Here is an 18,733-nt window from a genome sequence, read left to right on the forward strand (position 1 = left end):
TGCATTAGTTCTACCAAGGTTTCTAAGCACCACCTTTTAGGTAGGAACTACTGAGAAACCAAACAGAGCACATGGCAAGCATATATAAAACATGTTATTTTAAGTTGAAATCAGGCTTCAAAATTTTCTCTAAGTTGAGAGCTGACCTACTATGGTAAGACAGCTTGATCTTTCTCAAAAATGAGTTTAACAAGAATTTAAAATTAAATACATGTTCTGCTTATAAGGGTGGAGAGTTTCTGAACACAGGAAATTCAAAATATAGGAGGAGAAAAACGTAAGTAAACAATGTTTATGTTGATCAGCAGATCTCACTCATAACACAAATTTAAAAACCATTATATAAATAAATATATGCCTTTTAAAAACTTAACACAGTTCAGTTTACTTTACATACAGTAATGGTGGGTCTGAAGACTTACATATAGTCCCATCATTATAGATTTAAAAATTAATTTTTATATACATAAATTATTTCAAAAACCTTACCAATATTTTTGATGTATAAGCACAATTCACAGAAATTCCTGTTACAAGATAGGACAAAATATTTGGTGGAATAGCTTCTGGCTCAGGAACCTTTTTATAATGTTTTTCATTTATGTAAGCTTGAACAACTGTCATTCTGTTCATTGTCAAAGTTCCTGTTTTATCTGAACAAATAGCTGTAGCATTTCCCATGGTTTCACAAGCATCCAGATGCCTTACTAAGTTATTATCTTTCATCATTTTCTACATTAAAAAAAAAAAAAAGTTAAGCTGCATATAAAACCAATCACCTCATTACATTAAAATGATTACAAATTGTTTTAAAATTAGAACTAAAACTCCCAGCTTTCTATAAATACAATGTATAAAGTACCAATGTAATACTAAAATTTTTTTTTTTTTTTTTTAGCATATTTGACCTATTAAAATAAGCTAAACACAATGCTAGAGCTTTCTGGGGTTTCAATCATTTTATTGCTGCATAACATAACCTAGTAAGTCAGTTCAGGCACCTGCATCCATAAACAAATAACACTGAATATATGTCTCCAACGGTTTTTGCAAAATGTCCTCACATTACAAGAGCAATGACAATCTGTATAGTGGTACTTATAGTAGTGTAAGAGTATATTAAAGGATTAAGCCTCCCTATTAAGTGGAAAACAAAAGATTCTTACATCAGTTCCAAGGAAAAAATGGCCTTTATCAGCTAAAATAAAGAGCTTGTGGGTATGTAATTGCTTGATATTTTTATTATTAATTCTAAAAGAGTTAACATATCAAAACTAGAATGAGTCATTTTTTAGCTATTCTATATGCTGGCAGACTTGGCATTTTCATCCTTAGCAGCAAACTGTGTCTCACTTCTTTCTCTCATTTACAACAGAAAAAATCATTTCTAAAAAACCAACAGTTTTCACAGTAGTTTCACAGGGCATTTAAGCCAAAATACCTTATAATTAGTTCTCAGCACTTAATGTGGAATGGGTTAAAAACTATATGAAGTTATTTTACAAAGTGTTTTCTGTGATGACTAATATGCAAGATACTGCAAAAAAATTGGTTCCTTGAAAAAATACGTGAAAAACAGATGCGCACTTCCTAAATTACTTGTGATTTACATATTAAAGTTGAGAAGAATGAAGTTTTGCAGTAAAGAAACCATGTTCAGTTTTGTGAAACACTAACAGAGAATCCATAAAGACTATACCTCTGTGAAAAGAACAGTAATTGGTAACATTAGAGCTAGATAAACATTTAAGAAAGGCTTAAAAAAGTAGTTAACTTGTTCTTACTAATTTTATATTCCAAAAACATACATCAATCCTACCAGTATCGTTCTAATCAATTAAAAAATTAGTATCATTAATGACTACTCAAAATGAACTAATGACAGTTTGGTAAAATGACTGTTCTGTGTCCAAAACTTGTATTTACCCCAAATTTTTCAAATTACTTTAAAATATCAAAAAAGGACAAATAGATGACTGATTATACTATATCTTATCACTTTGATACATTTACCAATTTATTTTTTAAATGAAAGTTGTTAAATGCCTGAAAAGAAAATAAACTCAAACAGTAAGCAAAAAACATTCTTATCAAGACAGGTCTAATAATGAAGAGTGGAAAGGTAGAAACGATGACTAATATTGCTCACTGTCAGCAATGTTTCTTAAGGAGAACTAGTAATTAACATTTGAAAATTTACAAAAGCAGCATTCTTCGTTTGGTTATAATTTTTTACCTGCAAGATCATTTTGAAAAAAAAAGTTCAAAATTGTCCAAGCTACGTTTAAAAAAAAAAAAAATGCAATCCACCTTTTCCGTAAGATAGAAAATTGATAAAAATAAATTAATAATCTTCCAAAAGATTATTACTTTAAGGTAAACAGCAGTAAGCAAAGCCATCAAAGCTCATCTCTTAGTATTCTACTTGGAGAACAAGAAGGACTGAGCTACTGTATATCAAGTGGTCAGAGGAAGGTGACACTTGAAGGGACCTTATGAATAAAGAAAGAGAGCAGGTTACTCAAAGGAAGGAACAAGTGGGCCCTGAAGTAAGAATACAGTTGAGATGTTTGAAAATCATCAGGAAGACTGGTGAGGTTGGGCCAGAGGAGCAGAGAATGAGCAGACAGGTAAACAAAGGCCAGATTGGCAGGGCCTTGCAGGCCACGGTAAAGAGTTTGCATTTTACTCTAATTGTCATGAGAACTAACTGAAAGGTTTTACACATGGAAATCATAATTTTTAAATTTGTTTTTATTTTTAGAAACATGAGCCTAACTTGCTCACCTTAATTTTACAGATGGAAAAGAGGAGGTGACGTGACTTGACAATATAACTATCACGTAGCGAAAATCACGCTAGAACTGTGCCTAGCAGAGTCGTGCTTAGTATTGTGTCAAGGCTGCCCTTATGTGGAATGCACAGGTCTCTTACAGAGACACTCAACTGGTGGGAGGTACAGGGCATCAATGACAACATTTCTAGAGAAAATAGTGTACGTTTATGAAAGTCCTCACTTTCAGAAGCAGAAAAGGAGTAACTAGATGGGCATTTTCTATACCAGCTAAGGGTTTAAACATAACAACGTCTACTGAACAATTTTCTACTTACTTTGACTGAATAAGCCAGTGAGATCGTGACTGCAAGTGGAAGACCTTCTGGCACTGCGACCACTAAAACCGTAACTCCAATAATGAAGAACTTCACAAAGTACTGTATATAAATTGGTGTGCATTCAGCAAGCCATGGTCTTTTCTGAACCCAGAAGGTGTCAATGACAAAATATAATACTAGAATGATAACTGTGATGGCAGACATCAAAAGACCTTTCAGAATAGAAATGAAAGAAAAATGTGATTATTTAAAGTTCCAGACACTAACCACTGCCAGATACATATTAACCACTGTAAAGAGTTATAACTTGCTCGATAGTAATGAATTTCTCTGAGAAATTGTTACTTCTTTCTTGCACCTAACTTGTAACTTGACATTGTCCGATTCAATTTTTTGCTTCCAAGTACAGTCTTGTCCCCAGGAGAACTGGGAGAAAAACACTTAGGATTCTTTCCTTAGACTTAATTATATCTTTGGCCTTGTACTGAAACTGAGACAAAAATAATACGCAATGATAAGGAAGTACCCAAAGCTTAGAATAAACTGGTGCTTTACATGTTCAAGAAGCAAGCTCCCTAATGCTTAAAGAGAAACTGGTAAAAATCTGATCAATGGGGAGACCTGGAATTAAATACTCAACCCATGTTTTTAAAAAATAACATTATAATAAATAAAATTATATAGTACGAATTATTATTTCTTCAATTTTTTTTGCTCTATCCTTACTGTTTCATTAACTTAGTAAACCAACAGTTAACCATGTATCTTGTGGGATACTCTGCTTTTTGACGTGTATGAAAAAACAGGGCAGCTGGCTGGGTGCAGTGGCTCATGCCTGTAATCCCAGCACTTTGGAAGGTCGAGGTGGGTGGATCACCTGAGATCAGGAATTTGAGACCAGCCAGCCAAACACGGTGAAATCTCATCTCTACAAAGATACAAAAATTAGCTGGGCATGGTGGCGCGTGCCTGTAATACCAGCTACTCCAGCTGAGGCAGGAGGATCGCCTGAACCCGGGAGGCAGAGGTTGCAGTGAGCTGAGATCGTGCCACTGCACTCCAGCCTGGGTGACAGAGCGAGACTCCGTCTCCCACCCCCAACCCCCCCAAAAAGGAGGCAGCTGGGCACAGTAGCTCACGCCTGTAATCCCAAGACTTTGGGAAGCTGAGGTGGCAGGATCACTTGAGCCCAGGCATTTGAGACCAGCCTGGCCAACACGGTGAAACCCCGTCTCTATTAAATTTACAAAAATTAGCCGGGTGTAGTGGCGTGCATCTGTAGTCCCAGCTACTTAGGGGGCGAAGGCAGGAGGATAACCTGAGCCTTGGGATGTCGAGGGTTCAGTGAGCTGTGATCATACCACTGTACTCCAGCCTGGGTGACAGAGTGAGACCCTGTCTCCAAAAAAAAAAAGAAAAAAGAAAAGAAAAAAGAGAAAAGGTAAGTCCACATATCTGGTTCTAACATTCCAATCTAATGTCTACTAAGTGGATTTACCACCTCAAATTCACTCTTTTCCCCCAACATTACATGAGTCAGTATTACCACTTGGCTACATATTACAAAGAGCAAATATTTGCTATTAGATAATAAGCATACTGAGGACAGAAGCAAAAACATCACTTTTTCCATCACACTCCTAGAGTAGTAAAATGATACAATTTAAGCAATTTTAATAATATATGCTTATTTATCCACACAGTGTTCTTCCAAAAACATACTACTGCTGGAGGTTATGCTGTTTTTAACCTTAGAGCTCTGCTTTTTCCCTTAAAGAACAGCTGTATTAACAGGTATTTTCTAGGGATGGCAATAATGTAGTAACTTCAGCCTCACTACAATAACTCCAGTGCAGAACTTTAACATTAGAGACATAACTAAAAATTCTCATAGATAACCAGTAAAAAGATGAGCAAAATGTGTGATGAAATTTTATTAAAATATAATTAGTTCATCTTAACTGAATAATCTCACAGGTTGCCTTTTCTCCACTTAATGCAGAAATTCAGAGATGAGTGCATAGACTTGTAACTGGACAGACTTAGGCATTAATCCTAACCCGACCGCTTATTAGCAAATTTTAAGTACCTATAGTAACTCAAAGGGCCTGGTGCACTGTAGCTAGAAGTGAAAATATTTCAAACTCCCCTTCTATTCACAAAGTAACAATTTCCAGGCTTAAGTGTGTCAAAAGACAATTTGTAAGCAGAAAGCATATTTAAAAATAAAACACTTAATTTTCTTCTCCATATCATACCTGCTTTGCCAATCTGAACAGCCAGTTTTGTAAGTTTTCCTTGTAAAACAGATTTTTCCTTTTTTGGCAAATTTGCTTTCTTTTTATCTTTTTCATCACCATCTCCACCTTCTTCACTCTTCAGTGGCTGCATTTCCATGGCTGCACCATCCTGGGCTTTTGCTACATTTAAGAGCAAACACAACTTCACTATACTTTAAAGGCACATATCATTATTAATATTTTAAAGAAATTTTAAAAATCAGTTTCTTACAGTAACCAGTAAAGGTATAAGCATTCAGCTTTGTGAGTGTGTGTGTGTGCACGCGTATGTGTCTACACAGAGAAAATAAGACAATAGTGACATTAGGTTGTGAAACTTTGTACCAGATTTGAAAATGTTGTGCTAGGTAATGAGGATGAGGCATGTACGGTCCTTAAACTAAGAACTAAAGAGTATTAAATTTCTTTTCCTGTGCGTTTTGTTAGGTAACATCTAAACAACATAAATCCCTCCCCTATAATTTATGACCATGATGTAGAGATTATGTATAACCGTATGTATATAGAAATATGCATATATTTATGGACTCTTAAATAAATGCAACATTTATGCTATATATTTTGTTTCTTATGCATTTTTGCTACTAACTATATAATAACCAGTGTTCAAATACTTGACATACTTGAAAGTTACTCTACATAAACTACTGACCTCGTGTGATGGGGCATAGTTAAAACTCTGTTTCATGCACAAAATTATTAAAAATATTGTACAAAATTACAATCAGACAATGTGTAGAAGGTGTATATGGCAATGTATAGATAAATTTCATGTTTGGAGTTGGGTCTCATCCCCAATATATCTCATTATGTACATGCAAATATTCCAAAATCTGAAAAAAAAAAAAAATCTGAAATCTGAAACACTTCTGTTCCCAAGCATTTCAGATAAGAGATACTCAACTTGTACCACAAATCATACTTAAAATCTTATTACCATTAACACTGTAGTGATAACATGACTAAGACAACGGCAGGAAGAAAGGTTAATCCAAGCTAACATATATTGTTGATTTTCCCTGCCACATGTATCTTACTTTTGAATAAATATGGTACACAGTAGATCTTTGGATATACTGAAAACAAGCTCACAGTACTTTTGTCTTCCTAAATTTACCTTTGTTGCGATTCTCAATAGCTCCATCTTGTTTCTTATCTGTAGGAACAAAATGGGAATTAAAGCTTTCCAAAAGAAATGAATACAGCCATGCTAAATTATGCAGAAGTAGTTCACATTTCTATAACAGTTGTTACACAATGGTGTGTGTGTCTACAGATTAGAAAACATTTGACTTGTGATGACCTGCTGGGTCAATCACTCCCTAAGTCTCACCTATGGGAGAATACTGCAAAATAATTTAGGGTGTCTATATTTGTTTTATTTTTCCATAAGACTTCACTATTTTATAAGCTATAACAAACCTAAATATGATACAGAAGGTTTTAAAACCAAATACAACCCTAAGAAAGCAGAAAAAGGCAGGGGTGGAGAGGGAGGAGGAAGGGATGTTATAAAAAGACAATGGGCAGCCGGGTGTCGTGGCTCACGCCTGTAATCCCAGCACTTTGGGAGGCCGAGGCAGGTGGATCATCTGAGGTCTGGAGTTCAAGATCAGCCTGGCCAACATGGTGAAACCCTGTCTCTAGTAAAAACAAAAAATTAGCCGGGCATGGTGGCAAGCACCTGTAGTCTCAGCTACTCGGGAGGTTGAGGCGGGAGAGTTGCTTGAACCCAGGAGGCGGAGGTTGCAGTGAGCCAGGATCACGCCATTGCACTCCAGCCTGGGGGACAGAGTGAGACTCCGTCTCGAAAAACAAAAAAGACAACTGGCACACAGGAGACTGTTGATGAGACTGAGGACAAAAATTTTATGTACAAAAGATAGGAAAGGCAACTTAGTAAAACTAGAATACGAATGTACAGAATAAACCAGTAAGACTACCAGGTAAGGCAGCTCTCCAAATCAGCTTATATTTGGAAAAAACAGAAAGATGAGTGTTATCTGAAGCCACAAAATAACGAAGGAAGGGACAGTCCTATTGTCTGGAGTAGGCACTACAATATTAAAAATGACAAAGAGCAGCAGAACCATTCAGTCTATATTCTTCTAGCTTCCTTATCGAGGAGAACTATCTTCAAACGGAAAACATGGAACAAACATGGTCAAGAAGGAATAGAAGCTCAAGATTGATGAGGAGATAGTAAGATAATACCTAGCTACTTTTAATGAGCTCAAGTTTGGAGAGACCAGAGGGCCACAGTCCAGGCCACTGAGGGAACTGAGACAGATTACCCTGGACTGCTTCTGAGTAATCGCCAAGGTAGTCAAGGGAATGGGAGAAGGGCTGGAGGTCCACAGATGAAAAAATGTTGCCCTGTTCTTTTAAAAACAAAACAAAACAAGGGAGTCAACAAATTAGATGTTAATTTCTGGGGAATGTTCTGGACTGGATTAATAAAACCAGTGTATAAGACTTAGGGGGAAAAGGAGCTTACTGGAAAAGACACTGTGGAATAAAGTAAGGATGCAAACTTCCCTTCAGCGTCCAGTGACTTTCAACTCCTGTGTATTAGGATGGAGCACAGCATAAAAGAGTAGACTCTTGAGCCACAGAAGAGGGTGCGACCTGCCACTTACTAGCACTTTGATCTAAAGCAAATGACATAATCTCCATAAACCTCAGTTTACTCATCAGTAAAATTAAAAAAAAAAAAAAACAGTCTTTATACAGTTGTGAGGATTAATGAGATAGTGCATGTAAAACACTTAATAAATGGAACCATTATTGTGCTGGTTTTCAAATCGCATTCTACTCAGCCTTAAGAAACCTATGGAAGCACACTGAGAGCTGCTTCAAGGAGGACACAGGAAAAAAACCTAGAATGGGGGGCTTGCTACCTGGATCTGAGTCTAGAACTTTTCACATACATTTTTGTTTCAAATAGAGATTTTATAGCTAATGGCAAAACTCAAAGAACAAAACAAACCACTCAAATATTAAAACCACTGCTGTAGTTATAGCAAACCAGGATTTTAGCCAGGCAGTTATTTTAGAATGTTTCAAAATATTCATGTGAGAAACAACAATATGGGTTTACTATCCTAAATAACATTAAATAAATCTAAGTAGCTAAACCACAGTAAAATGTCAACCTAAAGGGAAAAGACTCCAGAGGGGTGATCCTGAGTGGGAAGGAAGGGTGGTACAGCAGACACTTCGAAGCAGGGTAGGGAGGGCTTTTGAAAAGTGGCATGCCCCTAACTATGAGATTCTGAGATGTCTCTTGCATGTAACAGTTTCTTGTAAGATCCTTGTGGATAAATGGTATGATTATCAAGTTTGCTGATAACAGAACACTTGGAGGGACAGGAGATACAATAGATCAAAATTTTACAAAGATTGTGTTATCTAACGATGGGCTGAATATAACAAGAGAAATGTAAGGTGTCAAAGTGAAGTCCTAGTCTTGTGTTAAAAAACCAAGCACATTAAGTATAGAGTAGAAATGTGAATAGCTGAAGAAGATTAGAAGCTCAGTGAAACCAAAATATAATATGGCTGATAAAGAAAGCTACTGCTAAAGTAGCAAAAAAAAAAAAAAAAATCCGCAAATAGGAAGTGAGAGTTCAATTCATTTTGCTGATCAGATAACAGGAGAGATTCTACACCTAGAGAATAAACGGAAGAATGCCAATGCAAGTATTCAAGTAGATACTGAATTTCTCTGGCCATGTTAAAGAGGACTGATGTATTCTCTAAAGGCCCACGCTATTAAGTCTAAAAGAAAAATCTTCTTTTAACTTTTTGTAGAATTTTTCATACCAGAATCTCTTGAAAGAAGGTATTAGTTCTTAGAAATTATTTGCCATATTTCCAAATACCAATTATAGAAAATTGTTATTCTTACTTTTCTTTTCCTTTTTCTTCTCATCTTTCTTCTCTTCCTCTTCACCTCCAGCTCCAAGTAAGGTAAAGATAATTCCAGTTTGAGAATTTACACCTACAGCTGTAACTACCATTCTTCCAGAGCCTTCCATTACATGAGTACCTATAACCAAAAACATAAGTTTGTTTTTAAAAATTCTAATAGATTTCCTTGATACACCAAATTTCAAACTTTGGTAATACTGTTTTTAATATCCTCAACATTTAGGAAAAAAAAATATACACATATATATAATTTTTTTTTTTTTTTTTTGAGATAGGGTCTTGGTCTGTCACCCAGGCTGGAGTGCAACAGTGTGAACATGGCTTACTACAGCCTGGATCTCCTGGGCTGAAGTAACCCTCCCGAGTAGCTGTGACCACAGGTACGTGCCACTACACTCTGCTAATTTTTTAAAAAAAATTTTGTAGAGACGGGGTCTCACTATGTTGCTCAGGCTGGTCTCAAACTCCTGGGCTCAAGCAATGCTCCCGTCTTGGCCACCCAAAATGTTGGGATTACAGATGTGAGCCACCATGTCTGGATCAATAAAATAAACTTAGTAAGACATTAAATAAAACTTATTTCTTATGCTTAAGGTTTTAACTCTAATCAGTCATATCCAAGTTCAAAGCTCAATCTACTACTCACTTACCGTATAATATTAGGTAAATTGTAACAACTCAGTTCCCTGTCTGTACAATTCATAGAAATATAATGAGATTTACATTTCTCATATAAACTTATAAATGTAAAGTGTTTAGCATACTGCCTAGAATGTGTAGGGGTTCAATGAATGCTCATTATTAATTGTAACCTAAGGTATGAGGGACATTTCTCTGAGAAAAACACTGCTTATATGTATCAATGACAACCAATTTCACATTTCCCACACCCAACTTCACAACCTCTACCTAACACAAGCTTTCATTTCTGCCCACCTTCATAATTGCAATAGCCCCCTACTTAGTCTCTGTGTCTTCCCAGTTCATCCTGAAATCCGTTTTAATCTTCCTAAAATGTGATTTCATCATATACTTCTCATGGCTCAAAAATTTCTGATTCTTCACTGCCTACTGGATTGAGTCCAAAGTCCTCACCCTTGAGACCAACCCAGTCTTACAAACTTACTCATCCGCTACTCTAACATAAAATTTCATTACAGAAAACTAGGAATCAGAGATGAGAACATGGACTAAATTCTGACTATGTCCATCAAAACAATTTTGCATGTTGGCAGCCATTACAATTCTAATTTTCTAGAAACTTGCCCAAGGTTATACAACTACTTTTTTTTTTTTTTTTGGTAGAGACAGGGTCTGTGTCACCCAGGCTGGTCTCAATAATTGTCTCCTGTCTCAGTCCCCAAAGTGCTGGAATTACAGGTGCGAGTCACCGTGCTCAGCCTGAAGGTTATACAACTATTAAATGTCAAGGCAAATATTCAGTCCAGTTCTGTCAGAGGATAAAGAGTATATTCTTCTTTAGTTATAATGCTGAGAAGTTTGCTTACAGTTCTCCAACTTGTACATCCACATCTCTATATTTTTCCTGATTCACTAAAAGGCTTCTAATCCCTCTAGTCTAATCTTTTTGTTAGTTTTAAGGAGGCTTTAAAGCAACTTTTTTTTTTTTTTTTTTTTTTTTTACACTAAAGTCTACTTTACAGTTATCACTGATTTGTATTTTATTTCGTCATTTACAACCTTCTGGAGCATAGTGAACGTAGCATCTACCACAATCTTATGTACCAAGTTGATGCTCAAGGAATATTTGCTAAGTACATTCATAATATATATGTACTTACTCAAGCATTTAAGAATCTATATTTGGCTATTAATTACTGAGTAACTCACCCAAAATTGTTTTTTAGGCTTCTGCTTTCTTGCTTTTAAAAATCTATATTGATTATTTCACTAGTTACTAGCTTCTTTGCCAGTGAAAGTGCAGGGAAAACAAGAAATACAATTCAAGATAGTGAAACAGTAAGTATTATGCATAACAGACAACTTATTTCTTTTAACAATTCTGGTTTTTTCCAGACTCCAATGTTTTAGGTTCTATTTTGCCTTACCACAGGTAATCAGATGTTGGCAATGAATGTGCTCAGGCAAAGTAAACAGTTTTAAGTCTTGGTCATATCCCCACCACTAACTGAATACTGCTTTTAAAAATCTAAACTTAAGAAGCCAAGAACAGCAGTCAGAGATGGCATCATGAGAGTAAATTTAAAAATAAATGCATGTCATGCTTTTTAGTACATTTTTGGAATAGGCAAATAAATGCAGAAAAACTTTCCCACCCATACTGTGATAAGGGACTCTACAAAGTTATTTCAGTCTTTTCTTAAATGTGGGAAATTTATAGAGTTCCCCTGGTATACTTGGTGTGTCAGGAACCTGAGTCTACACAAAGCTTACCAGTCATCTCCGTTAAAACAGAAAGGATCAAAGTTCAGTTAAAGGAAATCAACCTGAAGAGCTAAGCACTATGTAAATAAGTGAGATGTACATAAAAGTCCATGCACTATACATAGCAAACAGGAGACTATCTTAATTTGTTACACATTGTGGTCTGGTTAATCTGTGATGGTAAGGTATGATTAGATAGCTTCCCTCTCCTTTGGAAAGGTTATAGATTTTATTTGGTTAACATTAACTACAATTTCTTAGAAGCACAGCAAGGTAAGTAGAATGAGTTAATACATTATACTTATATATCCAAGTTCTTTCTGGCTATTTGGTATAAATTACAAGCACACGAATACAAAGAAAAATCCAAACAGGGTGTGAATGTTCTAAGTGGCACAAGATACTGAAAGTATACACATCTCAAGATTTTTTTTTTTTTTTTTTTGATGAAACGTAAGTCTGTATTAGAATTGGAACTTTTATCCTATTTATAATGGTGTTTATAAGTGTAATTACTCTGATTTTTTTGCAATAAGACTTTCCAGCCAATATAAATGTGTCTGGTTCTTCGCAATAGGCTTCTTTTGGTATGCATTTATAAATCTTAAAAAGTTATGGTTAAACTTAGGTTTTGCTTCAAAGTTGTGATTCTAACTTAATTGACCCTTGAGGATATCACAGGTTTGACTCTGGTTTCAGCAGCAATCATCTGACAATGTATAAAATGTTGACAATCTATCAACATCTGATAACGACAGAAGACTTCATGTAGAAGGCTACATTTGGCTTTCCCAAAACTGTAGTATAAATTCAATCTAACAAGTACAGTTCTGATCGACAATTTCATAAATTCCATATAGAATACTGAGAAATTAAGAACAGGAACCTTAGAACCTAAAAGTTAAAAGAATTAATATGATTTGGGGGTCAATTTGTGATATTATAGCTTTCTCTCATTCAGTGTTTTGCAAGTGAACTTGTAATTTTTCCCACCACCCTTCCACTTCATATTTACTTAGTTCAACTTAGTTCAAGCTGTAACAATGAGGTTATTACAAGAGCCTGCCATGCTATCACCCTCCATTTCAAACAGTATCCTCACCTACCCTTCCCTTTTCCAATCCTAGAACATATCTCAACCATTTGCAAATTCAATTCTGACTAGATGGAGGTGTGACTGCTAGACCTACTGTTGGTTAGTCATATAATACTAAATAGTTTATATCTCAAACTCATTCTTCAGCAGTTAGATGAAGGAGTTGGATTAGGTAAACTTTAAGGATTTTACTAGTTCTTAAGAAAAAAAATCTGTCCTTTGTAGAGCATCACAGAGAATTCATTAATTTGCTTTAAACATATAATCATTCTTTTATACTTCAATAGGCATTAAAAATAGTCATGATACAGAATAACACACCAATTCAATAGATATCAATAGGCCTATATTGCAGTTTTATCATTGCACTAGCATGAATACTGAATCTCAAATCTCTTGATTTTTTGGACTCTAGTCCCTCATTTGCAAAATATACCTCTGCATTCAAAGATTTCTAATGTTTTTGTCAGCTTACCAAAAAAAGTCTAAAGGATTACAACAGTAGAAGGTAGCATAAAATACAGATTCCTCTTTATATTATTGACTCTTAGGGAAATGGTGTTTGCTGACAATGGTACATAGTTGCGAAAGAGGAAAGTGTTCAAAGATATAAAAGAAATTTTTACCTGATAGAAGTAAGGGATCCTTATCTAAAGACTTTTTAACATGATCTGATTCACCAGTCAATGAGCTTTCATCAATTTTAAGATCGTTGCCTTGAATAAGTATGCCATCAGCTGGAAGAAGATCACCTAAAATAAAAAGTAATGATATACTAAACTATAAACAAGATTACAGTAATTTTATGTTTAGTGTCAGATGTATTGCTCTTTTTACTTACCATATTTCACTTGAGCAATATCTCCAACAGTAATGTCAGCTACAGGTATTTGAATGACCTGACCACCCCTGATGACAGTGAACTTCTGTTCTTGTTCAATTCGGCTCTGCAAACCTCTAAACTGTTTTTCCTTACTCCAGTCATTGAAAGCTGTTACTAACACCACACACACTACAGACAAGAGGATTGCCGCTCCTTCAATCCAACCAGTTTCACCTTCACCTTCTTCCTCCCCAACAGAAACTTCTCCACAAACTATTTGGAAAGAAAGAAAATGCTTATCAAAAAGATTCTGAATTGATGACAACATACATATAATAACTCTAAATCATATTTTTGTGTTAATTATGTTTACTTTATCAATTTTACTTATAGCAATAAATACTTTATTAAATTCAAAGCATTCCGTAAGAACTCTATGTCACTTTCAAGTTCCCTGCTTCTGAGATTCTCAATCTCAGGAGAGGGAGGCAGTCTAGGTAGGTTACTAGTTAAGAGTAAGGACACTGAAGGAGATGAAATATCAGTCCTAAGGCAAGTTACTTATTTTTGAGACTTGGTTTCTTCATCGTCAAATTATGATACCACCAGCTATTCCAGAGTTATTGTGAGGATTAAATGTGAGGATACCGGTAAAGTAGGTACAGCAGTGGCTAAGGCTTTCTTCACACTCAACCAAGGGCTAGCCATATTAATTATTACATATGACAGACAAGATATACATGAAAAGTTAGTATTATGTGAAACCCAAGAATCATGCTTATTTACTATGTCATTTTTACTGAACTGTGATCAAAGCTTGGCTTTTATAACATGAAAAGTTAAACAAAGTGCTACTTGTTATTCCAACCATTTGAGCACATGCTAGGTGCCAGACACTATTTTAGGAGACAGAAATACAGTAATGAATGACACACAAGCTCTCTCTCCTCATGGAATCCATACTCAGACTGGGGACGGTGTATGAAGAATTCAGGTAACAATACACAAATAAATAATTTACACAAATAATTTTATGTATCGACAAGTGCCATGAAGAAAAACATAGTGATGTGCTATTAAATAAGAAAGAGGGATAACTGAGGTTCAGTGAACAGAGAAGACCCCTTTGAGGTATCCATGACATGTGAACTACAAACCAAATGCTCGTAGAGAACCAGCCATATAAATCTAAGAAAGAAAGAAAAAAAAATTCAGAGAGAGATTAAAGTCAGTACAAATGGCAGAAAAGAGATCAGAAAAGGATTGGGGAGGTGGCGGGGGGAGGGGGAGAATGAGCCAAAACTCTATAGTCAATAATGGTGAAGAATAACAGAACAGTGCTTTTTGACTTCAGGCTATAATCTAGTTGTGAGTCCAAAATCAATTCAGTGGCTCATGACCAGCATTCTGAAAAATGAAACAAATCAAAATAGAAAGGACATATATGTACTAAGGATAAGTGTTACTTCCTAAAACGCTGATTACTTATAAATTCACATGAAGGAATACAGGCTTCTGGGTTGCTATGTGAAGTTATTTCTTTATGAATTGAACTGAAATGTCTGAAAGCCACTGGTTCTCTTGAAACAGAAAGCAGGAGGATTATTCAGAAGAAAAGAAGGAGTAAATAAATGACACTAGAAATTATTAAAGCGTGTTCTAGCATGGTGAGCACAGATTGAAGAAAACATCTGAGGTGTGAGGGCGCTGACTAAAAAGCAATCTGGGAGGGAAGACAGGGAATGAAGTAAGATCAATTGGGGATGAAATGGAAGACTTGATGTGAACAGTTACAAAAAATATCCTGAGAACCACAAGCAGGATTCAATTGTCGATGTGAGGTACAAGCAGGATAATCCAACAGAACCCCCTCCAACCCAAATACCAGAATTTCTATTTTAATTATTTTCAAGCTCAAGAAATCACCATGTGTCATTATGTAAAATAACCAGTTAAGTGATTTTAAGATTTACATTCGGTTTAACAGTCAAGGCTGTAAGAATGACTCTCCCCGCTCCATTCTTCCCTCTAGCCAGAAGACAGGAGATTAACTCCGAATTAGAGCAACTCTGGACTCAGGATCACATGATAGAACACCATATGCTGACCACTTTCACCAACTTGGAAACAGCTAACATATTATCCAAGTGAAGCATTTTACTGGGTTTTGATGTCATTTATTACACAAAAAATGCAATACTTTACATACAAAAACAACAGATTGACATCAGACAATGGAATTTACCAGTCATATTTTAACAAATACCTTTGCATAACTGGTGGGTATCATGAAAATGAGTATGATTTAGTAACTACACTTTTCCCACTTGGATTTATATAATGTTGTGTTTCTTTTTAGCTATGAGACATTAAAGCCAATTTCTGAAATTAATCAAACTTAGACCTAAATCAGGTTAACAATAATGTTTTATGGCTACAAGAAAAAACCAAACGTTAAATTTTATTTTATTTTTTTATTTTTTTGGAGACAAAGTCTCACTTTGTTGCTCAGGCTGGAGTGCAGTGGTGTCAATGTGGCTCACTGCAGCCTCAACCGCCTGGGCTCAAGCAATCCTCCTACCTCAGCCTCCCAAGTAGCTTAGACCACAAGGCGCATGCCACCATGCCCAGCTCATTTAAAAAATTTTCTGTAGAGATGGGATCTCGCCACATTGCCCAGGTTGGCCTTGAACTCCTGGCCTCAAGCAATCCTCCCGCCTCAGCCTCCCAAAGTGCTGAGATTACAGGTATGAGTCACTGTGCCCAGCTTTATCTTTTACTTTCAATTTCTATTTTTTCTATATGCTGAAAATATACAAATTATATATAGTTATAAATATAATTAATAAATGCATCATTTGGAGGTATGTGCTCATTTTTTCCCTGATAGAGTAAATAACCAAAAAAGTTTAAAGACCAACGCAACAGAGGTTAAGGAGGGGAAAGAATTACGGACAATTATACAATTTTCAGCTCTAAATGTGACATGGATATCCACCATTAAACTACTGAATATTTCAAAAGAGAAATGGAAACAAATTAATGACATATTTCATTTCATGTATAGTTCTCTATATCACATGGATAAGACCAAAACAATCTTGAAATAGATAGTACAAAATATAAATCCTTTCCTACTGACAATGATTACAAATTTTTAGAGGAGTTATAAGGGAAAAAGGATCAAAGTTACAAACTGACAATAGCTTACAGTTATATATATGTATAAATATATAAAGAATTTTAACAATGTTTTCAGTAAAGTCCAAGCTCAAATATAATAATAAAAATCTGTATTATCAAAGGTGTTCTGTTGTAAATATATTCAACTGAGAGACATGCACAATCTAAATTCAGTCAATACTCTCTACCACAAGGCAAATATTCCATGTTAAAACCTCCTAGTTGAGCTATTCCTTGGGTGATGTATCAAGTTTGTACATTAATAGTATAGAGAAATAGTTCTCAAAGTGCTGTCGTGAAACCTGAAGGGGATTCCTATTTTCATAATTTGAAGACATAATTATTGGCCTCATATTTCATTAATGTATAATTTTCTAAAGATTATGTTGCATGTGATAATGTGACATAATCAATACAGAAACAGATAGGAGAACCGAGCTATCTTCAATTAAGCTGGGCATTAAAGAGATATGACACCACTCTTTACATTATTTCATTTAAAAATTCATTACTGGGGGAACACTTTTCATCAAAATGCTATCTATGTGACTATACAATAGATTATTATCTAAAAATGCATTGATAAATATTTTGTCCAGCTTTACTGCAGTATGATTGATAAAACTGCATATATTTAGGGTATATGACAAAATATTTTGATAGGGGTATATACTGTGAAAAGATTACCACAATCGTTAACATATCCATCACCTCATATAGTTACCTTTTTTTGTGGTGAGAAGACATTGATAAATATTCAAAAATTTTTCCATTTTAATTTAGAATATACGAAATATTTACAGGAATAATTCACATAATCAAAAGCTCTTTGGAGTCCTAAATACTTCAAGAGTTTGAAGAGGTCTTGAGACCAAAAAGTTTGAGAACCCCTGTTAAGTGCAGATACCAGTAACTATAGATTTATTTATGGTTTGGGCTACAGCATATATTTTTACATTAAATAATATTAGTAATATTAGTAAAATACATTTTGATCATTTAGATTTCTATGACTGTAGATTTACAAATAGATTTCTTTTAAGCAAGTTACTACACCTCAGTGTTGACATGTAACATGACAAAAAGATACACGTAGTGTACTAATAAATGATTTTTTAAAATGCAAGGCTGGGAGCGCTGGCTCACGCGTGTAATCTGAGCACTTTGGGAGGCCGAGGCGGGCAGATCACCTGAGGTCAGGGGTTTGAGACCAGCCTGGCCAACACGGTGAAACCCCGTGTCTACTAAAAATACAAAAATTAGCCAGGCATGGTGGCGCATGCCTATTGTCCCAGCTACTCAGGAGGCTGAGGCAGCAGAATCACTTGAACCTTGGAGGTGGAGGCTGCAGTGAGCCAAGATAGTGCCACCGCACTCCAGTCTGGGCGACAGAGTGAGACTCTGTCTTAATATATATACTGTCTCTCTCTCTATATTATATATATATGTCTCAATATACGTATTTTATGTATATGTCTCAATATACATATTTTATTTTATATATATAATAAAAATTAAAAATGCAAATACCAAATAACTTTTCACCATGGAACAAAAAATCTTTATATGTTTCATTAAGAACTTCTAGTGAACTCTGACTCTTCTAAAAGGGCCTTACAACACCGACAGCTCTAGATTATCTTCTCAGTTGGATTTTAATACCTGTATCTCCTTTAACAAATTTAGGAAAGGACCTGTCACTACATCTTACAAAGGAAGCAGTCTGAATTCCAAAAAGATTTGTCCTGGACCTTGCTGGTAATAAACTCCACTTCTTGAAAGTATTTTTCTTTTGTTTTCTAAGAAAACTAAATTGTTCAAAGTAAAAAGCTTTTATTAATTTGCTAACTCAATTCTAGAAAACCAATACCCAATATT

The 18,733-nt window shown here is 35.2% G+C and overlaps 1 protein-coding gene across 7 annotated transcripts in view; it reads right to left on the reverse strand.

The window, feature by feature from the left end:
- ATP2B1 (ATPase plasma membrane Ca2+ transporting 1) overlaps positions 1-18,733 on the reverse strand; it is a 67,982-nt gene that overhangs the window by 33,250 nt on the left and 15,999 nt on the right. For all 7 annotated transcript variants that reach the window (XR_012420477.1, XR_012420476.1, XR_012420478.1 and 4 more), the window contains exons 3-9: positions 13,691-13,945; positions 13,476-13,601; positions 9,325-9,465; positions 6,532-6,570; positions 5,373-5,534; positions 3,112-3,326; positions 490-732 (exon numbers count right to left, since the gene is read on the reverse strand). Coding sequence is in view for 4 of the 7 variants with exons in the window: in XM_065525230.2 (XP_065381302.1) it covers positions 490-732; positions 3,112-3,326; positions 5,373-5,534; positions 6,532-6,570; positions 9,325-9,465; positions 13,476-13,601; positions 13,691-13,945 (1,181 nt within the window). In the remaining 3 variants the exon portion in view is untranslated. The remainder of the gene's footprint in view (positions 1-489; positions 733-3,111; positions 3,327-5,372; positions 5,535-6,531; positions 6,571-9,324; positions 9,466-13,475; positions 13,602-13,690; positions 13,946-18,733) is intronic.

The sequence above is a fragment of the Macaca fascicularis genome, chromosome 11, assembly GCF_037993035.2.
Source record: "Macaca fascicularis isolate 582-1 chromosome 11, T2T-MFA8v1.1".
NCBI lineage: Eukaryota > Metazoa > Chordata > Mammalia > Primates > Cercopithecidae > Macaca > Macaca fascicularis.